The 26,956-nt window shown below is 39.8% G+C and overlaps 1 protein-coding gene across 12 annotated transcripts in view; it reads right to left on the bottom strand.

The window, feature by feature from the left end:
• The window catches only part of TBC1D4 (TBC1 domain family member 4), a 190,473-nt gene that overhangs the window by 52,866 nt on the left and 110,651 nt on the right, over positions 1-26,956 (bottom strand). For 11 of the 12 annotated variants that reach the window (XM_040487352.1, XM_040487354.1, XM_040487343.1 and 8 more), the window contains exons 2-5: positions 13,114-13,692; positions 11,610-11,699; positions 7,654-7,758; positions 1,736-1,868 (exon numbers count right to left, since the gene is read on the bottom strand). In XM_040487352.1, the coding sequence (XP_040343286.1) occupies positions 1,736-1,868; positions 7,654-7,758; positions 11,610-11,699; positions 13,114-13,692 (907 nt within the window). Of the gene's footprint in view, positions 1-1,735; positions 1,869-7,653; positions 7,759-11,609; positions 11,700-13,113; positions 13,693-18,738; positions 18,837-26,956 lie in introns of those variants that run through there. The other variant, XM_040487353.1, reaches the window with a different exon arrangement.

Below are 26,956 nucleotides of genomic sequence, written 5' to 3'. Positions count from 1 at the left end.
ATTTATTTATTTTATTTATATTTATTTATTTTATAAATATATATTTATTTATTTATTTATATTTATTTATTTATTTATATATATCTATTTATTTATTTTATTATATATTTTATTTATATTATTTATTTATTTATTAAAATTTATTTATTTTATTTATTTATTTATTGGGATATTTATTATAGGGGCAGAGAGAGAGGGAGACACAGAAACCAAAGCAGGTTCCAGGCTCCGAGCTGTCAGCATACAGCCCGACACGGGGCTTGAACTCACAAGCTGTGAGATCGTGACCTGAGCCGAAGTCGGACTTTCAACGGACTGAGCCACCCAGGAGCCCCCTCTTATTTATTATTTAGCTTTCAAATAAGTAGTTGATATGTAAAAATGTAAATCCTTATGAGGTCAAATCTATCAATGTTTTCTTTTAACAGTTACTGCATTTTTGTATCTTAATACAGGCTTTCTTGTTTAAGGACACAAGAATATTCTTATTTTATTTTAATGATTTTAATATTTTGTTTACATTGAGGAGTTTGATCCATCTAGAATGTATTTTGAGTAGGGTAAGTGGAAGGAATATTTCTCTCTTTGGATAGAAAAATGATCCAACACTTCTTCCTGAGCAAGTCAGCCTTTCCTCCAGAAATTTATAATGTTCTCTTTACTATACACCAAAGAATACTCCATTTTTGTAACGGTACAAATGTGAAAATAATGTGCATTTGGTATACTATACACTTTAAAATCTGAATATTACATTTAAATAGTCCTTGATCACACAGCTGAATGGATATTCAATCAACACTGATGTTCATCATCAATTTTGCCATGTGCCTATAATCTTGCTGTCTACTGAGCAGAAATCACAATTGGTATTTACAATGACTAGACCATTCTCTGCCGGGCTCTGGAGCTTGCGTTCTCCCCATCTATCATAATACCTCTCATGCCAAACTGCATTCACTGACTCACATGCCTGTCTTCCACTCTAGATTGTAAGCTCCTGAAGGCACAGGCCGCATCTCAGTCATTTCTGTACCCCCGGTGCCGAGCACATTGCCTGGCACATAGCAGATGCTTAGCAAGGGTTTACTGACTTGCATTTCTTCTCTTGTGAAGTTGTTTTCAACCGTTTTTTTTTTTTTTTTGTTAGTAAGAGATACTGAGGAGAAAGGGGATGTGAGTCACAGAGTCACCTCTCCCTCATTTCCCCTCCCCCTTCCTGAGTACACTTTTTTTAAAAAACCTGCTTTATGATATCACATTATCTATGTCATCTTCAAATGTCCCTCAAAAACCATTCAAGGTTCATTCCAGTTCTATACTTTTAGGGAAAAGAACATATCATCAAGTGAGAGGGGAATAAAAAGAGACTTCTATAAACAGTCGACATTCTGGGATGCCTTTGCCTCTCTTCCCTCATTCGACAAATATTTGGGCAGTTCCCACTAAGTCCACAGCAGTCTTAAGAATTGTGAGAAATCCAACTCCCTTCCTCGAGTCTGCCTTCAGAAAGAAAAATAAAAAATTAAAAAGAGAACGAAAGAAGGGGTGGGGGGAAATGCCAGGCGCCTAGGAGAGAGACTGCTCACACAAATCTGACTGGACATAAGAAAGGACTCTTTGGGCTCTGATTTCACTTAGAAACAAAGAACGATTCAATGACAGGAGTGACTTTCTCACTTTCCCAAATGCCAGAGCAAATCTGCTTTTGCCCTGGGGCCAAGTTATACTGTACCTTCAACCCTCTCACAGAGCTTATGCAGAGAGTGCATGGGGCAGGCCTCGCACAGCTTGATCTGGGTCTTGGCACTCTGCAGGGCAGCTGCTGTGCTGAAAGCCTGCTTCAGAGTCAGCATTACCTCATCCACCTACAGGAAGAAACAGAACTCAGGTCTCTAAAAGTTTGCTTTCACGGTCACACATTGAAAGTCCAACGGCAACGTGAGACGTGGATGCTTGACTAAATAATAAATGAGGGAATTTGATGACTACAGAGCTAGTAGAGAGAAAATATCAAGTGTAACCTTAGACCTTCAATTATCCTATCATTGAAGCTGGATGAAGTGAGGCCATGTGAAGGTGTAGCACACTAATGACTTGAATGCTATTTTTGAATTCCACTGAGGGCTCCACCGTCACTGACAGTCAATCAGATCTTTCTTTAATTAAGTAGTATAACAGACTCCTTGGGAAGTTTTGTCTGCAATCCATAGGGAGCAACAAAAGAGGTTAAATGTTCACTTCTGGCAATAGGTATCCTATTTACTTCATCCTTCTGGATCATTTTTAGTGTAAAAACAAATAAAACATGGGTTTAAGCAAAGTTCTGGGGGAAAACAAGTTCAATTTAAATCAGGTCAAGGGAAGTCTGTGAAGCTTGCTCTGTGTCTGCTAATTTATTATCATTTCACTTCTGATTTATGACACTAAGAAGTTCTGACATCATGTTAGCGAACAGCTGGGTCTCACCACCAGGTCAGCAGTTTCAAAACCTCGAGCCGGTTTCCCCCCAGCCTTTCCAATGACTCAGTCAAGAAGTGTAAACCTAGCATTCTAGCCTACTGGTTGCTTCTTTGGGGTCATCCTCGACCACTGCTACACTGACCTCAGGCTCCGTCTCCCCTGTTGATGTAATCATCAATGTGAGTTGTGGTTTCCCCATATACTGTACACTGATGAAAGTCTAAAACCTCCATATGAAGCTGCGAGGTACCAAGGTCCTCACCAGAGGCAGCTTGGCTATTGAAAACCCAAGTCTCTTTTTCCCCTCCCCCTTCAGCCTGGTTTAAGAAGAAGCTATTATAGAAAGGATTTCATCTACTTCTGCATTCGAGTGTATGAAGAACCTGCAACGAAATAACTTTATTCCTCTAATATTACTAAAAGGAGAGATCCAAACACTGAGCAACCAGTCGTTATTAAGTTGACTATGTGACCAATTTTTTAAAGGCTTGTGAATAATTTCACATTGTTCCATAAATAATGAATTATTCATAACGTCTGCTCTCTTACACCATAACTAAAAGATAAAAATTTCTCACCCTTGAAAACAAAAGCACCACATGTTTAATGCCTTTGCAGTTTTATTTCATTTGCCTTGTTGTGTATTCAAAAGCAATTTCAATGACTTGAGAACATGTTTGTTTTTATTTTCTTGTTTCTCATTTATTAAAGGCACCGAAAGGATGAATCCTCTGCTTAGCTTTCATGTGGAATTATTGTGTGTAATTATTAATACTGCTTTGTAAAGGGCCTCCAATGGAAATACTGAACTTTCACGTTTTCTTCTTTATTTCTAGATGAAACAAAAGCCCATTTCAATGGTATCTAATATGTGGTTACCAATTTCTTCCAGCCACAAATATTACTAAAAACTTTATCGGACTTCTAAAATTTTAAATGTTTTACTTGTTTAGATCCATCATTTTTTTAGATGGCCTATAAATTCTATCATGGGATCAGAGCAACTAAAAGTTCAAACAAGTGCAGTATGAATAACTTAATTGTTTTAGTCTAGATATAACAACCAAAATATCATAGGTCATGTTAAGAGGTTAAAAGTAAAGGACTTAACAAGGATAAATCCATAATGAAGATAATGCCCATAAACATTTTTGCACCAAACTTAGGTATTTCATAGCATTTAAGAATCAATGTAAGAATCACAGAACATGTAAGGACTTCACAGGATTACCTAGTTCAATTCTCTGGAAAATGTAAACTATTAAACTCCATACAAATTCTGGGTCTTGGGAGCATGAGCCTTTTTTTCCCCCCATACTTTTCCTGGATACTGTTGTCTGCATCTGTGGGGTTTTACTTTTCCTTGGTCTATAGGTAGGAACTTCCATTTTTTTCCAGGCCCATTAGAGTAATTTGGAGACTGCAAAAGTGGTGCTTTCCATCAATCTCATGGTTTTAGTCAAACAAGATGAAGCCACCTGCCTACCGCTAGTTTACAAGGGACGGAAGGCATACTGAGCATCTAAACTTGGGGTGAAAAACCCCAGGAGTCATGAGAACCACTACATTGTTTATCAATTCACAGCAACTGCTACAAAAAAAGAAAAGAAAATGTGAGCTGTGTATTCTTTGTACTCAGAGAAGATAACTCAGTATGTGTGGTTTTGCGATACTTTGTCTTACACAACTGCCAAGCCACATCAATCGTAACACCGCTTAGACTATAATATTTAATTAACTGTTTTGTCTATATACCAGCTGCTTGAACTATCCTCATTTAATACAGGAAATCTCATTTAGTTTTTCTTCTAGCTTGGAGTTCTGATGCCCCACATTTCAGTTAAGATGCCACTGATAAAATTAGAATCAACAAGTTTTAAAAGATTCCGGCAAAGCCTTGTTCTAAGGAATAGCAATGCCCAAATGGAGATTTGGACACAGCTTCAGTGTAAGAGGAAGACATTCTCAGCCAGTCTGGGCTGTGGCCTTAGTCACAGAGCTTCCTCAGGTGGAAAATTCAGCACATTCTCAGACTTTCTACTCTTAACTCCCTGTTTCAAACACATGTATGAGGACAAAACAAAAATACTAAAATCTATAAACAAAACAAAACCTGTACAAGAGATTGAGAATAAGGTTTCATGTAGTATTCCCTTCAGTGCAGGTTAACTAGTAATCAGATTAACTGGCACCTAGAAAATGTCTGAAATAAGAGTCACACACTCACTCAGAATACACTGGAAGACCACCTGATACTCTAGTCTAGAAATGTGGGGGGATACAACAAGAATGAGGGTGGTCGTGGCCTTGTATGAGTCACAATCTAGTGGACTAGAAAGTTATGTGAACAAGTAAGAGTGGGCATCGATAGGAACTGTTAGGGACCTATAAACAATGTGTCGCAAGAGCACTGGCAATAAAGCAACTAAAAGAAGTCAATTCCTTAAAAAAAAAAAAAAAAAAAAAAGGGGGCGCCTGAGTGGCGCAGTCGGTTAAGCGTCCGACTTCAGCCAGGTCACGATCTCGCGGTCCGTGAGTTCGAGCCCCGCGTCGGGCTCTGGGCTGATGGCTCAGAGCCTGGAGCCTGTTTCAGATTCTGTGTCTCCCTCTCTCTCTGCCCCTCCCCCGTTCATGCTCTGTGTCTCTCTGTCCCCAAAATAAATAAACGTTAAAAAAAAATTAAAAAAAAAAAAAAAAAAAAAGCCATCCGAGAAAGCTTCACTAGGATGTACACAAATACAAAGCTGAAAAGAAGAAGGGGATGTAAGTGACCATAAAGCAAGGCCAGGCTGGGGTCACATCCAATGAAGAAGTAAAGAGAATGTGAAAACAGTTAATGAAAGAATGGCACAGTCTCCCTGTTCGGAAGCAGCACAGACCCTGGAGACCCACCAGGTCACCCTCCCTCCTGACAATATAAAAGTGTGAGCCCTGGCTGTGACTTCTTCTCACACAGCAGACTCCTCACTCTGCGCAGCCAACAGTGACCTCAGAACGTCAGTTGTACTTGTGTGGGCTCCAGCCACTCACTGAACATCTTGATCCCATGTGTCCCAAACCACATGAAAGCAACCTCACACCAATCATCACACCAGCCTCTGCTGTCTGGCCCAGAGACCAGCTCGGGCCATGTGAGAATACGGTCACGAAAGGGAGAGGCAACCCAGTGGGGACCAGAGAAAGAGGAAGGCCCTTTTGCCATGCCAGACAACCTAGAGCTTGTCTTTTAACAAGGAAGCATAATCTGGTTCCTGGAAGTTTTGGGAGAAAAAAAACCTAGAGCATGATGCACAAAGTGGACGGATGACATATTAAGCCAGTGAGCGGCAGGGAGACTAGTTAGGACCCTAGAGTGATGATGGCCTAAGCAAGGAAGAGGAATGCCCAGACTCAGGTAGCAGGCAGAGAGGGAAAGGAGGAGAAATGGATAAGGGACTTTTCTACCTTTACCTTAACAGGATTTGGTGAACAAGGGGTACAGAAGGTGAAGGAGAATGCCTTATGATGTCTAAATTCAGAAGCTGGGTAAATGGAGCTGCTAAAATAAAACACGGAACACTGGACAGGTTTTGGAAAGGCAGAAGAGTAAGGGATCCCCGACATGGTGGAAGACTCAGCCTCAGCAAGGAAGAGGAACCATGGAAGGAGGGAGGGAGGGGTGAGCAGGGAGCAGGACGGCATATTCTCCTGGCCTTATTTTCTACCTAATGCTTACCTGGCTGGCACTTTCCAGTTCTGTGTCACTGTTCTCTTTGGCTTTCTCTTTCTCCTTCCCCGTCCTCATCTGCTCCCATGCCTTCAACTATCATTTATATGATGGCAACTCTCAAATTTCTATCTCCAATCCTGAACTGGACCCATTACACAGTGGTCACCTGGATCTCAACATGGGGAGTTTTTCTGGGCATGGTTAATTATCTAGCATGAGAACAAAATGTAAATGGAACTCTCTTGAGGAAGAAATTGTTAGTGATGGGAGTACTCTATTCCCCAGAGAAACAGGTTGAGATCCCAGAGGGCCCCAGGCAGAAAGTGCCCTTGTTGGAGCACCTGGGTGGCTGACGCAGTGGATCGCCAGAGTCTTGATACCATACGGACTCAGGTCGTGATCTCGTGGTTGTGATCTCACGGTTGTGGGATCGAGCCCCACGTGCAGCCAGCACTGAGCAGAGCCTGCTCGGAATTCTCTCTCCCTCTCTCTCTGCTCCTCTTCTGCTCGCGCTCTCTCTCTCTCAAAATAAATGAAAACTCAAAAAAAAAAAAAAAGAAAAAGAAAGAAAGAAAGTGCCTTTGTACCAATTCACTCCCATTTCTTCATTTTTCCTACTCTCAGTGTCTATATGGGGAATATGGGAGGCCAGAGTTGAGCAGAAATGCTGGCAATGTGCACCAAAGAAATGAGGAGAATGCTGTCTGTCTTGTTGTGTACATCTAAGAGGTGTGTGTTTCCCCAGGAGAAATGCTTGCAGGCAGACTATATACCTACAGACATATTTTTCTTCAAAGTATGGTGACAGAGCTAAAGGTTTGTGTTAAAATGGTTAAGAGAGATCATAAAAGTGGAAGAAAAAGTAAAAAATGTTAGGGGAAAAATATCAAAATATTTTTAGTTGCTCACGTGCATTTCTAAGTTTGCCTTAAATATTTCTTCAGCTCCAGCTGCCCCCATGAAGGGGTAGGTAGAGGGAGTGAGGGGAGGGTGTTGGAAAAAAGAATCAACTTTTAAATTCCAAAGAAAGAAAATAAAGGCTAAAATAAGACCATAAGAAATAAAGTTTTTAAAAAATGAGAACAGTCGCTAATTAAGAAAGCCAAATCCTTCTCTGCTGATGTAAGCATTACCTCCTCTGAGATGTTATAATAATTCAGAGAATAAGAGATCCGTGGTCTTCCTTTTTGTCTTATCTGAGCAATGGGAAAAAGAACAGCTCTTTTCCTGTTATTAGTGTTTTCCTACCTTGTACAATACTCCTGGTCACATGACTGGATCTGTTCAACTCCAGAAGGCATGTAGGCTTAAAAATTACCGTGACACTATGTTTTTGTCTTTCTACTATTGTGCTGCTTTAAACAGCAGAGACCTGTCTCTAGATGCCCTCTTCTTTTCCACTGGTGGCAGCTGCGTGAGGCTTGGGTGCACCCTGGTAGCCGGAGTGGGCAGGAGCTAGCGGACAACGATCAACCACTTACCAGGGATTCACTGGCACACTGGAACACATAACAGATATACTGGCTCAGCCCAGGCTCCGGTGACTCCCGACAGATAAAGCCAAAGTGATCAACATGCTTTATACCCTACAGTTGGGGAAAAAAAGTACAGCGTTCATTGGAATATGTCCATTTAATCAACACTACGGAAATTAGCTTCAGTTCTATGCTTTCACGCTTCCATGAATTACTCCTTCTCAACCCTGGGATAGGGGACATAATGACACAGCAAATTTGTGTGGTGGTCTTTTGACACATAAAATAAAGGGAGAGACCAATTCAGATTGCTTTGTTTCAGACAAACACTCCTGCACACTGTGACTCTGGCCACAGGAAGAAAACTATGATGGCGTGATTCATTGTCTCTTGTAATAAAACTGCTACTCGGTGTTTGCAAGTAATGGAGTTTTCAATTTATTGGTCTTCTTGGAACGAACGGTCTGATACTTTATCAGAAGCCCTGTTCTCGTCTATATGAAGCTAAGAATCAGAAACACTACAGCTAACAATGCTCTAATTAAATGGTATGCAATTCCCCAAAGTGTGCACTGAAAATACTAGAATACCTGTCTATATGCATAGATATTCAAGGAGCCACAATGGTTAGAAAAATAATATATTAATGAAATTACTGCAGGTATCAATTATCCAAATTAAAAGTCACTGTACTTTCTGAATGCAGGCTAAATAACCTCAGTTATGCTTAATAAAAAAAAATTGTGAATCATCTGTCAATTTCAGCCAGGCTGAATCCATACATAACCAATTAGGAGACAGCACCTTGTTATTTTAATAGCAAGCACAGTACTCTAAAAAGCCAGGTAGACAAAAAATTTAAAGTTGTCATGCAATCACCTAAATCCCAGTGAAAAGAAAATAGGCTTTGGAGTCAGACAGATTTGTGCTTCATTCTTACTTCAACCCATCTACAAGATATGAGACACTGTGCTGGGTTTCTAATAATGATCTCTAAGGCTCCGTTTCTCATTATAAAATAGTAGTAGTAATGGTACCTATGCCAGCAATTTTCAAAATTTACAACTAAGAATTATCTATAATAGTCACCAGCACATAACTTTGATAAACGGTAACCTCTATTACGTATCTTGTAATATACTCAGTCTATCCAATGGATATGAATAAGGGAAATCAATTCTGACCAAAGAAAAAAGTCAATAAGGAGGAATGAGGTTACAATTTATGAGGTAAAAGTAAGCTCCATCTGGCACAACTCCTTAGTGATTAAAAAATATCTTTTACTAGCTTAGTACTAAATGGGAAAAATTCATAGCACCTCATTAACTTAGGGAGACTTCAAGCAGTGGCAATGTCTCCAGAAAAGAAAAGCCACTCCCTTCTTCCCTATGCTTGCCAGGGACACAGTCCTATAGATTTTGCACAAAGAAACTGTTTGTAGGTGTGAATGTGTTAAAAAGCAGGTCTGTTGCTGAATGTGGCCACATTGTATCAGTTCAGTTCAGTGTGGAGACAAGTAATAAGAGCAGGGCACTCAGTGAGGAGCAGAGGTTAACCTGACAAATATTCTCATCAAAGGCCTTTCCCCAAATGTTTAATTCTTTTTCTGCACCAGAAGGTTAGAAAACAAAGCTTGTTTTAGAAAAAGAGGGGGAAAAGCAAAATCATGTTTGGACTGCTAGTTTTATATATTTGGTTTGGTTGGGGTTTTTTCCTTTTTTTTTTACACCTCTTCCCCCCTCCCCCCCTCCCCGCCTTTGGATGTTCAATGATAATTGCTAGTTTCCTTACTGGGAGGTCTGAGGACTGGACAGGTGAGAGGCATAGCTTTTTAGAATGACTGTTGGTGTTCCGGGGGGCAGAAACTACACTGGTTTGTACATCACTTCTTCCTCTATACTTGCCACAAGGTCCCACATATAGAAATGCTCATTCAACATTTATTGAACACTTAACTATTAAGCTATATCTTAACATTTTATTCTGATGCCTTACAGAATGAGACACCACAAAATAAGACACCTGCCCTCACAAAGTTTATGATCTTGCAGGGACTCTCCAGTAGGCAGGTAATTACAAGACTTAATAACTATTTTTTTCAGGGGTGCCTGGGTGGCTCAGCCAGTTGAGCATCTGACTCTTGATTCTGGCCCAGGTCGGGATCTTGCGGATCATGGGTTCAAGCCCTGGATCAGGCCCTGTGCCGACAGTGCAGAGCCCACGTGGGATTCTCTCTCTACCTCTCTTTCTGCCCCTCCCCTGCTCACACTCTTGCTCTAAATAAATAAATAAACTTTTTTTTTTTTGTTTTTTTCAGTTAAAGTGAATATAATCTTTCTACCACATTTTTGGTCCTTTAAGTAGAATTTAGAAAATTACCATTCATCATTCCTATAAAGATGCTGCCTCTCTCTCTCTGTTATTAAAGTAGAAAGTTTTTACCTTCATGACATTATTTTATGTCACCATGTAATATAACAAATATTAGAATATTAGAAGCAAAACTGCATTAGCTGAGGCCAGGGTGAATAATTAACAAGATGTACAAAAGCTTGTCATTTTTGAAAGGCAGAATGTCTAACTATTATACCTATGGCAATGCTAAGTCTGAAATTTAAAAATAAATAGGAAGTCCCAGGGTGCCTTCTTAGCTCAGTCGGTTTGAGTGTCTGACTCTTGATTTCAGCTCAGATCACGGTCCTAGGGTTGGGTTGTGGGATGGAGCCCCACATAGGGCTCTGTACTGAGTGTCTCAGAGAGTCTCTCTTCCTCTGCCCCTCGCCCCTGCTCACACACTCTCTAAAATAAAAATTAAAATAAAATAAAAATAAATGGGTAGTCTTGTGTGTTTGGGTTTTTTGTTTTGTTTTGTTTTGTTTTTTTGGTAGTCTTGATTTTTCAACATTAAAATACAGAAAAGGACCTTGGCAAGATCTAGGTCCCTAAAGGTGCACCTAAGTCACCCCACTAGGAGAGAAGTTAATCCTTTTCTATTTCAGAGGCCTCCACTGAGGCATCCTTGCATTATTAACCTTCCCATATTTAGGTTTAGATACTCTCTCCACTCCAACATCTTCAAAAACTCTTTCTGTGTTTACAATATATTTAGGAAGCTCTAACTTTCAGACAGGCATTGTAAATTATTACTGTGGACACTGGTGTAGGCCTACTATGACCTTGCACACATTTAGCTGTGTCAATAATTTTAAAACATTCAAATACACAGTTTGTGACCTAAAAATAAACAAAGAACAAAAATATACCAAAACGTTATTTTTCCAACTTTAGCATTTACATTAAAAGAGGTTGAAAGTACTAGTTCTCCTTTTACTACCTACTAGGATATAAAGAGCAAACATGACTCAGTGATACCCACAAGTCCCACTGCCTGAGACTCTGAGGAACACTAACTGTGAAGGTATGTCCAAAAGAACTCTCCGCCACAAAAATTCCACCAGAGGAAGGTATCTGATGAAGTGACATTACAAGGAGAAGACAAAAATGAGGACCAACTATTAATATACTGAGGGACCTGGACAGGATTTTGTTATCAGCAGAGACACAAACACAAGAGCTCTTATTTAAGACAAATCCACTTAAAAAATTAAAATTCCAAAAAAAAACAGTAAAATTTGAAGGAGTCTAAATCTAGTTATTGGATGGTTAATTTAAAAACAAGATTAAGTGGGGCGCCTGGGTGGCTCAGTTGGTTAAGTGCCAGACTTCGGCTCAGGTCATGATCTCACGGTTTGTGGGTTCAAGCCCCACATCAGGCTCTGTGCTGACAGCTCAGAGCCTGGAGCCTGCTTCAGATTCTGTGTCTCCCTCTCTCTCTGCCCCTCCCCTGCTTGTGCTCTATCTCTCTCTCTCAAAAAATAAATATTAAAAAAAAAATTTTTTTTTTTAAATAAAAACAAGATTAAGTTGGCTTCATCAAACATAAGATGTACCTTAATACATACCTGAGAACAAGAAGAGATATCTTTAAAATTCTTTTCAAGCACAACTGATTTAGTGTCTGGACTGATAAGGTTAATCTCAAACCGCCCAACCTTAAAAATAAAAACATTCCAGTGAATTTCAACTTGCAAGGACCCAACATCTTACTTTACAATTAAATATCCAAATAGAATATAGATTCAATTGCTCACATATTCACATGTGCTTCAACACCCAATCCAACCAGTATTTCAACTCCAAATATCGGCTGCCTCACCACATTTCCTCCTTTTGTCCAAACATCATGAAAATTAAACAGGTCTTAAGTTACAAGATACAAGAAACCTTTTTTTTTTTTCATATTAAAAGTGATTGTCTTTTTAAAAACATGCAACCTTTCCTCACTTCACGATTTCTAAAGCACCAATTATTTTATTATAATTGATAATCATACTTCCTCCCAAATGCAAAGATAGTATTTGCAATTGGACAGATTAGTTAAAATTTTTGAAAACCAACAACCAGAGAAATTAACATCAATTCCTGATGCTAGTTAAAAAAATGAATAAATCCGACAGCCCCAAAAGAGAGGAAGCTCAGTCAGAGTTATCACCCAAGAAAAGACCATGGACACTTTCATTACATGCCTAGAGTTATCAAAAACAAAAGAACCCATGAACCTCTGATAGGTCAGGATTACACACAGGGATTGTTTACCAAGGTACACTGTGGAATTTCCTTGCCTAGGGTTCGTTAGTTACCACAGGATAAAAGGACAGTCACTCATTTTTTTTTTTTTTTTTTTTTTTTTTTCAGGAAAAGTCAGATCTTACAAGCTGAGGACTAAAGAACCTTTCCAGGGCTTTGTTTTCACTGAATTTCTTTCAGGTGCAACTTGGCATTTTCTATCTCCTGTACAAATTCGAAAACTACTTTTTAGAATGAAGATGTATCTTTTACATCTATAATACAGTCTGTACCACATTATTTTAGTAACGGATCCAGTAAGTAGTCAGGCCCATGATGTTTCTTTAACCTTCTTCTTGGGTGTAACAGAAGGAACTGGTGTGTTCTCATCTGAAAATACACCTGTGAGTCTCTAGACTTTTCCTTCTCTAAAGAAAACTTTCTCTAACCCCATGCCTATCTCACTTTCCTAGATTCACATCTTTAAATCCGCTGTAAGACTGGCTTTCTGCAGCTGTAGAAGAGACAGCCAACAACTTCTTTAAGATCAATCTAAGGCAAACGCTGGGGGCACGAAGGAGAATCTACTTCATTGCTTTTTTCTCCGTCTCTCCGTGTCCCGTTCCCTCATTTCTTAAAATCCGCATTCCAGGTCTTCCTCGCAGCCCTGTTCTGCTCGCCTTTGCTCTTCTCTCCACCAGCCTAGTCTTCTGGCAGGGAAGAGCGGAGACTGGAGGAGCGAGTGCAGAGCGCGGAACAGGGCGGGGCCGGCCCGGTCAGCGCCGCGCGAGGGAGCCCCGCCCGCATCCTCCCCTCCCCCCAACCCCGCCGGGGCGGCACCTGGAACAGCATCGTCCTGTTCTTCTCCGAATCCGAGGGCTGTACGTGACTCGGCGCGCTGGCGTGTCTCCTCCGCGGCTGTGGTTTTTGGCTGTTCTCCTGAACCTTCCTTTGTAAGACGCCAGTAACACTGCTGCACCGAGACCGGAACTCCTGCTGTTCGTCAAAGCCACAATCTTCCAAAATCCGCTCCGGGAAGCCAACTCGAGAGCTGGGCAGCCCGGGCTGGCCGGCCGCGGCTGCGAAGGCGGGCTGGATGCTGGGGAGGCCATCCCCTTCCTCCGCCAGGACTTGTGAGGCTGCGGCCTCGAAGACCACCGGGTCATCGTCCGCCTCCGCGCCGCCGCGCGGCTCGCCCTGGCTCTTCAGGCGCTGCTGCTCGTGCAGACTGAACTTCTCGATGCAGTCGTCGATGAGGCTCGACGGGGCCTTCTTGTGGGTCACGGTCACCTTTCCGCAGTACAAGACCTCGAACTTCTGAGAGTTGTAAAAGGCATCCTCGTTGTCTTTGCTGGCTTTGGCATCCTCTTTCATGGCAGCTTTCGATAACTGCCTTATGCTGCTTATAACATCAGGAACCTGGAAAAGAATTTAAAATCCACATCTCAGTTGAGTATTTATTTAGAGATCATTAGCATTTACCCAGACTTGTTCTTTTCACACAGAATGCATTCTCATTCTAAATGATAACATATAGAAAGGAAGTCAGACCACACCCAAGGTAAAACTTAAATTACACTGTCAGACATAAATGACTTAAAAGTAGGATAGAAATTTAATATCAGTATTATACTTTCCCATTTTAAATGCATTTGTTTCCCAAAAACAAAACTGAGATTAAATAGGCCACCGCCAGCCTTTAATAAATCATAATATATCCTTTGAGTAGTCTGAAAAGTTACAATGATGGGCCAGTTTTAAAAAATTAAGATTTAAACAAAAGTATACACTAACAGATATCAACCAGGACTGAAAAAATAAATGTAATAAATAAATAAATAAATAAATAAAAGTTATTATAAGTCTCAGCTAAAAGGAACCAATGTTTCAACAATGAGGATAAAATAAACTTTCTGGATAAGGACATTAAGATCCAGACACTTCTCATCTGCATATTAAAAGCATAGTAAGATACCATTACATACCCATTAGAATGGCTAACAACAAAAAGATGAAGGACCTGCTGGGGTGTGGAGCTCTCATACATTGTAGGCAGAAATGTAAAATGGCAAAACCACATTAGAAAATCTTTGGGGAGTTTCTCCGGAGTTAAGTGTAGATCTATCTCATGACCCAGTAATTCCACTCCTAGAAATTGAGCTAAGAGTCCTGAAAACGTATGTCCACAACAAAACCTAGTCCACAAATATTCATAGAAGCCTTACTCACAATACCCAAAATAACCAACCCAAATGTTCATCAGCAAGTGAACACTCACTAAGCATCAGGGAAATGCAAATCAAAACCACAAGGAGATATATCATCTCACCAAATGGTTATCGTTGAAAAACGCAAGAGAGAAGTACCGGCAAGAATGTGGAGAAAAGGGAATCCCCATGTTGTGTCAGTGGGAACGTAAACTGGTGCAGGTAGTATGGAAAACAGTATGGAGTTTCCTCAAGGTACTAACCATGGAACTTTTATATGATCTACCAATTTCACTTCTGGGTATATATCTAAAGGAAACAAAAATCACTATATCAAAAAAGATACCTGCACCCCCATTATTAACAATAGCCAAGACATGGAAACAACCTCAGTGTCTGTCCATAATTAATAGATTTAAAAAATATACAGATATAAATATAAATGCACAGGAATATTATCAAGCCATAAAAAAGGAAATCTGCCATTTGTAGCAACATGAATGGACCTCAAGGGCATTATGCTAATTGAAATGTCAGAGAGAGAAAGACAAATACCACATGATCTTAATTATATGTGGAATTTTTAAAAACTGAACTCACAAAGAAAACAGATTGGTGGCTGTCAGAGGCAAAGGAGGTAAGGGGTGGAGGTTTGCTAGGAATGGGTGGAGGTGGTTAAAAGGTACAAACATAGTTATAAATAAGTTCTGGGATGTCATATATAGCATAGTGACCATAGTTAATAACACTACATTATATATTTGAAAGTCGCTACAGAAGTAGATCTTAAAAGCTCTCATCACAAGAAAAAATCTGTAACTATGTGGCGAATGATGTTAAAATGATTTTGGCAATCATTTTCCAATATATACATGTATCAAATCCTTATACACCTTGAGCTAATACAACCTTGTATGTCAATTATGTCTCAATAAAACTGAAGAAAAAAAAAAGCAAGCAGCTAAAATGTGGTACATTCATACAACAGAATACAAATCTTCATCTCTCACTTGGTTTACTGCACACATCTTTTAACTGGTGTCCCTTGCCCCCTTCAACCTACTCTCAAAAGCCAAAAGATCCTTTTTAAACTGAAGTAGAATCCTTTTTAAACTTACTTCACATTACTCACCTGCAAATCCTCCAAGCTGCCCATTTCATTAAAGACAAGATCCTAACAATGCCCTAAGGCCCCCTCGCCATTTGCATGTGATAAATGTATAGATTAAATATGCCCTGTGGCCACATGTCCTCCATATGACCTTTAGTCAACCTAGATTTTCATCTTGTCATCCTAACCCCATTTCCTAGGACCTTACTCCTAAACTCCCTCGCACTCTGCAGCAGCCATACTGGCCTCCTCAGAGCCATTCCTGGGACATGCCCGCCACATTCCTCCCTCAAGGGCTCTGAGCTCCACGCTCCTCCCCTAGTTAACTGCATGGCTCACTCTCTCACCTCATTAAATCCACGCTAATACCACCTTGTGAGGCAGCACCCACCCCCACACCAAAACACAGGCACGCGCTTGCACGCACACTGACATAGCCACCATTCCCTGGATTTTCCCCCACTTTATTACTCTCTCTATATAGCACTTATCTCTTTTAACATCCTGTATGATTTCTCTGCCAGAAATGTAGACCCTATGAGGGCAGTGATTTCTGTCTTTTGTGTGTGTTTTTTTTCTTTCATTTTTTCCTTGTATCCCAGAACCTAGAATGATTCCTGGTACAAAGTACATACTTATGTTGGCCAACGGAAAACAAAAAAAAAACAAGAACTTTCTGGATAATTTTTACCTTTGGGAAAGAAGATAATTTTATATTCAGGGCTGCTTCACATTTAGACATACGTGATAGGTCTTTAAATCTTCTAGCACCAATTCTAAAACCGGAACTTCTCTTCACATAATTATTTGAGATATACTGCCAGAACACTCACAGGTTAAAATCATAAGAATTTTGGGGCTCCTGGGTGGCTCAGTCAGGCTACCGACTTTGGCTCAGGTCATGATCTCGTGGTTTGTGAGTTCGAGCCCCACGTTGGGCTCTGTGCTGACAGCTCAGAGCCTGGAGCCTGCTTCAGATTCTGTGTCTCTTACTCTCTCTGCCCCTCCCCCACTTGTTCTCTGTCTCTGTCTCTCAAAAATAAATAAATGTAAAAATTTTTTTTTTTTTAAATCATAAGAATTTCAGCTTGCTGGTCAAGTACTTCCTTTGAAAGAATAAAGTCCAAATGCTATAGTTTCAGTGACTACCCTGAACACCTGACCTATCTTGGGAAAGAAGTCAGGTGTCTTATACTCACACATGACCAGCAACCTTAGGCCCCTGTCCTTTTCTTTTTGCCTTAGTATCTGACAAGGGCCAAAGCTAAGGAGAGTGAGCTAGACATTCAACCCTACGAAATGCAAAATGTTTCTAGCGGCTATTGGGCCAAACCCTGAGACAGATGGATGCCTTCTTCCTCACTAACCATATTTCACGAAATACTTTTCATCTAATTTTGCAATCCAAGTGTTCCTAAGTTTCCAAAGTGTCTCTGTAGAGTGCAGAAGAAATAATCTGACTTGTTAACTGCACCATGAAATACAGATTCTAGTTACCTTTAATATTCTCTCTCAGGTCATGACTATCAACAGCTTTCCATGACCTGGGATGCAGAGAGGCCCCACCTGCTGAACTGACCTAGCAACACCCGACTCTGTTTTTGCTTATTGTTACATGGAAAACACGCATAAAACATTATACAGCCCCTGCCAACACGCTCAGAGCCCACATGGGGAGGGAGACACTGATAAAGCAAGGTCAGTAAAATATCAATAGTGAGGAAATGAGTTATTAGAGAAACATGAAAACCTATAAGACATTTAATTGGAGAGGTCAATCAGAAGCAGCACAAAAGAAAGAAAACGCAGTCTAGTACTTGCACATACACATGATATTTTGGGAAAATGGCATTCTCTTCTAGGACAGTGTTGATATTTTTTATGTACATTTCTACATTTTTAATGAATTTGACTCTTTGTAGGTACTGAATGTTTCAACATATTTTCCCCCCCCCCCTCCCCACTATTATTATACTGTAAACTCCTAAGTGGAGGACTCAGTGATGGTGATTTTGTTCTTACTAGAATTCTTCCATGTGACCACTGGGAAAGTATTCTGTGCTCAGAAGAAACTGAGTGACTATTGTCAACAAACAGAGGTAATAAATAGTAGCAAACAACTACCTAGAATCCTGATAAAAGTTCTCTAGGACTGCTACAGGCTTAGTAAATTCCTGTTGCTAACCTGAAATCTGGTACCCCAAAAGAGGAAAGCCATAGCTTTTCACTCTGCTCAGTGCTCACCCAACTAGGAAGTGAATATACGGTCAGGAATGTCTCCAGATGCCATAGAGCACCTCAAACTATACAGTCTAGGTGCAAAATCTAGTTATTCATACCCTAGCAGTGAATCATGCCAATGTGCAGAACCTGACCATGTCGTATGGAGCCTGATGAGGATTTCATGCCAACTAAAGGCAAAGGTTTTATCCTGTAGCAGCACATAATCTTTAACACAAAACAATGATAATGAAAAAGACTAGCCAAACTAGGGATCGAGAGATTTGTAGTCTACCCCCAGCTCTGCCAGGAATTTGTGATATTCTGCATCCGAGAGTTTCCCTACCAGTGAAAGGGGGTGGGGGGGGGGTGAGATAGATGGTCAATAAGACCTCATCCAGACCCAAATTTCTGTGAGTTTATTTTTGCACCAATGTCAATACAGGAACAAGGAGATGGAAAATCAACTCTACTATTAAACCAGAAATAGTATAAGTCATTGAAATGATTTGTTTTCATTAACACACAAGATTCGATTCAGCAAACAATAAATGAGCAGGGCTTTTTTCCAAATGCCTCATAATATCAAGAAAAAGCACAGTGCCACCTTTAGCCAGTATGTTGTTGTTACACCTTCAGTGATCTCACTAAAAGAATTTAGATGCAAGTATTAAAAGGCAGACAATAGCAATTCCTCACTCTAGAGAGAAAAACAAAAAAATGTCACTAGATCGCTAGATGCCATGCTGTGGTTTCTCATTATCATGATTAGTTATCACACTCCAAGAAATCCAGGGGTATTATAAGAATTGTACTCCACCTGACTTCAAAAGAAAACAAATTTTACAAGAACCACAACTGATATTTAAAGGCCTAGGCAAACACTGGAGAAAAATCTGGATAGTAAAAAGCACTAGGGAAAGGTACCTTTGGTCACGAAGCCAGTTGAAAGTCATTCTCCAAGAGCTCTAGATATGCCAAAGTGATGTAGTCCTCAGAATTAGCCTTTTGTCACACTTCAAAAGTTCTCTCTCTTTTTAAATAAGCCGGTGGTAATTCCATTAGATTTGTTAAAGTCCACGTTATCACTATGCAGCCAATTATAAAAGTCCCCAGGAATAACTGTGATTGCTTCAAAAGTAAAGTATTTCCTGACTCTGCAATCAGGAAACACACTGATTGTTCAGGACTAAAGAGCAGAAGCTTTAGCTTTCTTTAAAAAGAAACATTTTAAATTTGACAACTATTGTCTTTCTTAAGCTGCTTAAATAATCATAAGTGTCTAAGGCTTATTAATTATGAAGAGAAGATTATAGTACAATGTCTTTTTTACACAAAAAAATGGTGAACAGATGAACCTCAGTAAGCACTTAAAATGGATATAAATATGAGTATGAGAATAAACTTAAACCATAGTTAAAGCAAAAAATAATTAGGCAAATTCTTTTACAATCAATATGAGCATAACCGCTTGACTCATTATTAATCATTTTATAATACTTATAGTAGGCACAGAAAAATGTAGATAAGTACAAAAAAGACGGGGGAAAGGATTCTTAAAAGTTGAGGAAATACACTAGGAAACATTTCAAGTAAACTGATAAAGCTGCCTAATGATAAGAACTGAAAATTTAAACTAGTCTCAAAGAGAGATAGTATGGAAAAGAAATATATTTGCTTTGCTTTGGAAGTAATACATGCCTTTAGGGAGAGGGCAGATTTCCCTCCTAAGTATGTTTTACTCAAACTTTTAAGTGGCACCTGGCTGGCTCAGTCAGAAGAACCTGCAGCTCTTGATCTCAGGGTCATGAGTTCGAGCCCCACAATGGGTATAGAGATTACTTAAATAAATAAAAATTAAAAAAAAAAAAAAAAAGATCAGTTTAGCATTTGGAGAAAAGACTGATTTGATCACTTGATGTTATAATTTCTGTTTGGCTTTCAAAAGCTTATCTTCAACCAATGGAAAGTGATAAGACAGCATATATGTGCCATGAAATAGTTCACCTATGCTAAGGAAACACTACCCATTACCTGAAAGTGCAGAAGTTTTTCCAGCCCGAGTGACTTTGGAAGCATAGTCTGTGTTGTCATTTTTAAGGTGAGGCTGTCTGACAATCTCAATAAGAAATAAAATTGATTTTTTTAAATCATCTTAACTTTTACCTGAAAGTACTTAAGCAATTCTTTGTATTTGGTTAAAAATATAAATTATAGGGGCACCTGGATGGCTCAGTCGGTTGAGCATCTGACTTCGGCTCAGGTCATGATCTCGTGGTTCACAAATTCCAGCCCCACGTCAGACTGCGCTGACAGCTCAGAGCCTGGAGCCTGCTTTGGATTCTATGTCTCCCTCTCTTTCTGCTCCTCCCCAGCTCGTGCTCTATCTCTCAGAAATAAATAAAAACATTAAAAATACATATTATTATTTAAGGTAAATTTTGCATGGTAAAAAGAGGTCTCACTATCACTAGGTCTAGATTCAAAATTACTAGAATAATGCAGGGTTTTTAAACTCACATAATTATAAAACTAAAGGTTCCCTTATGGAATCACTGATCCCCACTGTCTTGTTTTATAGATGTGGAAGCAAGCTATTTACATCAAAGTTAAACCAATGGGGGGGGGGGGTGTGAAGGATGACACTGCAGAAAAGAGACTCTTTAGAGCCAAAGAAAGCTGAGTATCTCCGTAACTAAAACCACAATCGACCAAGTTGCGAGGGTTTTGATCCACACAGACTTGAGTCAAGACAGTTTTCCTCTCAGACCAGGCTTCACTTCTTAGATATTCTCAGCCACTTTGCTCCAAACTCATTTTTTGCTCAGCTCTTCTCTAACTGATGTTTCTTGCTGGCCTCTGAGTTAGCCCAAGCTTCAGAGAGGGAAATTCTTAAAACCTTTCTGCTAAATTCTTCCCATTCTGTCTCACTGCTGCTGTCATTGAATCCTGTTGCTGGACTTGTGCTTTTATGACTGTTGCAAATTTACAAAAGTGCCCTCGGTAGCAGCTGAGTTTGGTGCTAGAGAAAAATAGCATAACAAGATGGAAGATGGGGTAAGGAATAAAATGGTGAAGGATTGGCAAAGGCAGTCCTTTTCAAATTCCCTTTCAAGAGGAAAATCACGATTGTAAAAGCGGATTCATCCCTAGCATGGTATATTAGAAACACACATAACATGAGGTTAGAAGTCTTGAGTTTAAAGCCCCATTCCAAGATCTATTATTATCTGTGGTAAAGACACTATACATCCTTCTCAGCCTCTGGTTTTTCATTCATCTGTAACATGGAAATTGCCATGTTTATTTCAGAGATAATAAAGTGGGAAAATTAAATTAAATGTGCAAATGTGCCTGACACAGTGCTGGGACAGCGAAAGTATTTAATAATGTTTAATTATGGGGCACCTGGGTAGTTCAGTCGGTTGAGCATCTGACTTCAGCTCAGGTCATGATCTTGCGGTTAGTGGGTTCGAGCCCCACATCAGGCTTGCTGCTATCTGCCTGTCAGCACAGAACCTACTTCAGACCTTCTGTCTTCCTCTTCCTCTCTCTGACCCTCCCCCCACTTGTGCTCTTTCAAAAATAAACATTAAAAAAGTTTTTTTAATAATGTTTAAATCTACAGCGTAAGTAGGATTTATACTATAAAGAGGAAGTGAGAAGCTGCTGATAAATTTAAAAAAAAAATGTATTGCCTTTCTGAAATTTGAATTGCAGTGGGGGGAATATAATACATAAGTAAAATATAAAGGATTCTAGATAGTGAAAATTGCCAAAGAGAAAATAAGTGCAGGGAAGGGGGACAAAAAATATGGAGGGAATGGCAGAATAGCCACGATTTTAGAGAAAGGACTCTGTAAAATATTTGAGTAAAAACCAGAAGTCAGCAAGGTGGTGAGCCATATAGATATCTAGGGGAGGAACATTCCAGGCAGATGGAACACCAAGTACAAGGGCCCTGAAGCAGAAATTTGCCTGGTGTGTTCAGGGAACAAAGAGGAGCCAGTGTGGCTGGATATGAGTGAGTGAGCAGGAGGAGACTATCACTCACAATGGGAGACTAAAGAGATATCAAAGACTATCAAAGAGACCACTGCGGAAAACAGGAGGCATCTCAGTCATGCAGGGCCTTGAAAGGACTTTGGCTTTTACTCTTGGTGAGAGCGAAAGCTACTGTAGAGTGCTGAGTTAGATGCTTAAGGGCTCCCATTGCCTACTGTATGGAGGAGAGATGGTAAGGGTGAGGAACAGGAGCCATGGCACCCATCCAGGGTGAGCTAACAGTGGTTCATTGAGGAGCCACAGCCAGGGAAGTGGTGAGAACCTGAAGGTTTCTGGATATAATTTTAAAGGCACGGACAAGGGGATCTGTTGATGGATGTATTGTGCCATGTAAGACAAGGAAAGGAGGCACGCATGAATTTTATGGGTTTGGGCCAGAGGAACTAGAAAAATAAAGCTGTGGTGAAACAGGTTGGGGGTGGGGAGGCTTAAGGGAGGAGCATAGGGGCACCTGGGTGGCTTAGTCAGTTAAAGCATCTGATTCTTGGTTTTCGTTCAGGTCATGATCGTGGTTGTGGGATTGAGCCCCCTATCTGGCTCTGCACACTGAGCATGAAGCCTGCTTGGGATTCTCTCTCTCCCTCTCTCTCTCTCTGCCCCTCCTCCTCTCTCTCTCTCTCTCTCTCTCTCTCTCTCAAAATAAACTTTTATAAATACATAAATAAACACATACATACATACATAAAATGAGCAGGAGCTTAGTTTTAGACTCATTCATTTTAAGACGCTTATAGGCATCCAAACGGAGATATATACATGAATACACATGTCTAGAGCTCAGGGGAGAAGACAAAGCTGAGAAAGAAAACTTGGAAGGTATTAGTATATGGATGGTATTTAAAGCCAGGAAATGAGTTCATCAAGAGAGTGTAAATAACACAGAGCCTGACACACAGACAGCTAGGGAGAGAGATTATCAGCAGGGACCAAGCCCTGAGGCACACAGTGCTTATAGTCTGGCAGATGCAGAGATGTGACCAAAGGAAAATACAGCAAGACCCAGGGACAAAACCAGGCAAGAATGGTATCCTGAAGCCAAGTAAGAAAGGTTTCCAAGGAGGGAGTAAGCAACAGGAGAGGAGAGGTGACTTTGACAATAAAAGTTTTGGTGGGGTTTAGGACAAAGTTCTTACTGGAGTATGTTCCAAAGAAAATTCCAGGAACAAAATCCAAACAATAGGTACATGAAACTTATTAGGGCAGCAGCTGTAGGTACAAATGAGCCAAAAGAGGGTTCTCTCCTAAATGAAGGAAATGACAGCTCCAATATCCAATCGTGAAGAGGAAACTGATGATCTGGAGGAAGAAGGTAGAATTCTGGACAATGATCTTAAGTAGGCAAGAAGAGATAGCATCTAGGGCACACTGGGCAAGTTTGAAGTGATCCAGGCACATGGACAGTTCACCTCAAAGGGAAAGGCAAAGTATAAAGGCACAGATGCAGGAAAATAGGGTGGGTCTCCTGTGACTCCTTTAATTTCCTCAGTAAAACAGAAAGCATGACCATCAGCTGAGGTGATGATGGGGAAGAAGATCAGAGTATGGAAAACTGAACAATGTAATTCAAGGCTGACTAGAGGCAAAACTGTGAGGCAAAGTTATCTTTAGATCACTCAGGCTACACTTTCTATGCTCTAATGATGTTCAATGTGACCCCTACAACCCTTTCATGGGAAAATGTGCATTTTAATCTAAAGTTGAACTTGAGAACTCACATATCAGGTGAAATTCAGGATTCAGCCAGCAATTAAGAGAGATTTTGTACCTCAAAGCGAAACCATGTAGGTAAACTGCTTTTTCTGCCCAGGATGAGACTGGGAGCTATGCTATATAAGTAATATTTACATAAGGAATACATTTTGGAAAAAGTTTGCATATAGTTAGGCAAAAAAGAAATATAATTCTTTTTTAATTTTTTTTACATTTATTTATTTTTGATAGACAGAGAGAGACAGAGCATAAGTGGGGGAGGGGCAGAGAGAGAAGGAGACACAGAATCCAAAGCAGGCTCCAGGCTCCGAGCTGTCAGCACAGAGCCCAATGCGGGGCTCGAACCCACAAACCGTGAGATCATGACCTGAGCCGAAGTCAGACACTCAAGTGACTGAGCCACCCAGGTGCCCCAAGAAATATAATTCTTGGGACGCCTGGGTGGCTCAGTCGGTTAAGCATCAGACTTCAGCCCAGGTCACGATCTCATGGTCCGTGAGTTTGAGCCCCACGTCGGGCTCTGGGCTGACAGCTCAGAGCCTGGAGCCTGCTTCCGATTCTGTGTCTCCCTCTCTCCTCTCTCTCTGCTCCTCCCCTGTTCATGCTCTGTCTCTCTCTGTCTCAAAAATAAATAAACATTAAAAAAAAAAAAAGAAATATAATTCTTTACCTTACTAAATAAGAGTAACACAGATTATAAAGTATTTGTATCACTTGTAAAAAATAATTCCATATTTCTTTATTACATATGAATATTTATATAAGTATGACCAAAAAGGTAAAATAAGCAAAGTCATAACAGAGAAAGTCAAATTTCTTACACATATTTAATCTAGAAAGTTAATCTTCTATTTTCTAACTGTAATGACATAGAATAGGGGCATCTAGGAAGCACCCCTGAAAAGAGGTTATTTTTTTTAAGCTGGCACCATGAGACCACAGTTTCAAATGCAGCATAGCCCTTCACCCAACCACAGATCATTTTCAATGTGAGATCAACCTATTACTTTCTTACTCAACTAGATGATTTCCTGTCATCTTATTTGTGCTATTATTTGTTTCATACTCACATTTTTAAAAGTAAACAGTTCAAAATTGATTACACTCTAGCCAGCCTAAGAAAGAGAAGACAAATTACTACCAGAAATAAAAGAAGGGACATCACTATAGATCCCATGGAAATTAAAAGGATAATAAAAGAATACTATGAATCACTTCATTCTCAGAAATTTGATATCTTAAATGTAATAGACCAAATCCCTGAATGATAAAACTCATACAACAAGCAACAGATGGTCTAAATAGGTCTATTTCTATGAAAGAAATTGTATTAATGATTAATAATTTTCCAAACCAGAGAAAATCAAGCTGAAATAGGTTCGCTGGTGAATTCTATAAAACATTTAAGAAAAAAATTTATACCAATTCTCTACAATCTCTTTCAGAGGAAAGAAACAGAAAATACTTTCTAAGTCATTTTATGAAGCCAGTTTTAACCTAATACCAAAACCAGACAAAGATATTACAAGACAAGAAAAACTACAGACCAATATCCCTCATGAACGTAGATGTAAAAATTCTTAACAAAATATTAGCAAATCAAATCCAGTAAATCATAAAAAGAATTACACACCAAGACCAAGTGGGATTTATCTAAAGTATGCAAAAGTAGTTCAACATTTGAAAATCAATTAATGTAATCCATCATATCAACAGATTAAAAAAAGGAAAAATCAGGGGTGCCTGGGTGGCTCAGTCAGTTAAGCATCCGACTTCCGCTCAGGTCACAATCTCACTGTTCCAGCCTTCAAGCCCCGCATCAGGCTCTGTGCTGACAGCTCGGAGCCTGAAGCCTGTTTCAGATTCTGTGTCTCCCTCTCCCTCTCTGCCCCTCCCCCACTGGTGCGTGCGCGCGCGCACACGCGCGCGCACTCTCTCTCTCTCTCTCTCTTTCTCTCTCTCTCAAAAATAAACATTAAAAAAATAAATAATAAAAAAGGAAAAATCACATGATCATATCAATAGATGCAGAAAAAGCATTTGACAAAATCCAACTCTATTCATTATAAAAACCCTCAGAAAACTAGCAACAGAGGGGAACCTTCTCAACTTGAAAAAGCCTTTCCACAAAAAATTAAAGCTAACAACGTACTTAATGATGAGCAGCTCAAAACATTCCCACCAAGATCAGGTACAAGGCAAGGATGTCCACTCTCACCACTCCTCTTTAATATCATACTAGAAGTTCTTGCTAATTCAATAAAGCAAGAAAAGGAAACAAAAGGTTTAAATATTGGGTAGGAAGAAATAAAACTCTCTTTATCCTCAGATGACATAATTGTCAATGTAGAAAACTTGAAAGAATTTGAAAAACAAACAAACAAACAAACAAACAAACAAAAAACACCTCCCAGAATAAGTGATTATAGCAAGGTAGCAGGATACAAGGTTAACATACAAAAGTCATTTGCTTTCCTAAAGGTCAGCAACAAACAAGGGGAATTTGAAAATAAAAGCAAAACACTATCTACATTAGTACCCCCCAAAATTAAACACTTAGGCATAAATCAAACAAGATATGTACAAGGTTTATAGGAGAAAGACTACAGAACTCTGATGAACCTAATGAAAGAAAAATTAGATAAATGGAGAAAAAATCCATATTCGTGATTAGGAAGACTCAATGTTGTCCAGAAGTCAGAGGTTTTCCCAACTTGATCTATAGATTCAATGCAATCCCAATCAAAATCCCCGAAATTTCTTTTATGGATATTGATAAACTGATTCTAAAGTTTATATGGAGAAGCAAACAACTCAGAATAGCCAAGACAATACTGAAGGAAAAGAGCAAAGTTGGAGACCGACACTACACAACTTCAAGACTTACTATATAGCTACAGTAATAAAGACAGTGTGGTGTTAGTGAAAGAACAGATCAATGGAACAGAATAGACAGCCTAGAAATAAACCCACATAAATATATGTCAGCTCATCTCTGACAAAGTAGTGAAGACAATACAATAGAGCAAAGATAGTCTCTTTAACAAATGGTGCTGGACAACTGGACATCCCCATGCCAAAAGAAAAGAAAATTACTCTAGACATAGAGTACACCCTTCATAAACTCAATTATTAACTCAAAATGGATTACATACCTATATGCAAATTGCAAAAAATATGAAACTCCAAGGATGCCTGGGTGGCTCAGTCGGTTAAGCATGTGACTTTGGCTCAGGTCATGATCTCATGGTTCGTGGGTTCGAGCCCTCCATCCAGCTCTGCACTGACAGCCTGGAGCCTGCTTCAGATTCTGTCTCTCTCTCTCTCTCTCTCTCTCTCTCTCTCTCTCTGCCCCTCCCCTGCTTGTGCA

Source organism: Herpailurus yagouaroundi, unplaced genomic scaffold, assembly GCF_014898765.1.
Source record: "Herpailurus yagouaroundi ecotype Mexico unplaced genomic scaffold, PumYag 164, whole genome shotgun sequence".
Classification (NCBI taxonomy): Eukaryota; Metazoa; Chordata; class Mammalia; order Carnivora; family Felidae; genus Herpailurus; species Herpailurus yagouaroundi.
The sequence above is the reverse complement of the archived record's forward strand: the minus strand, read 5'-3'. Positions and strand labels throughout refer to the sequence as shown.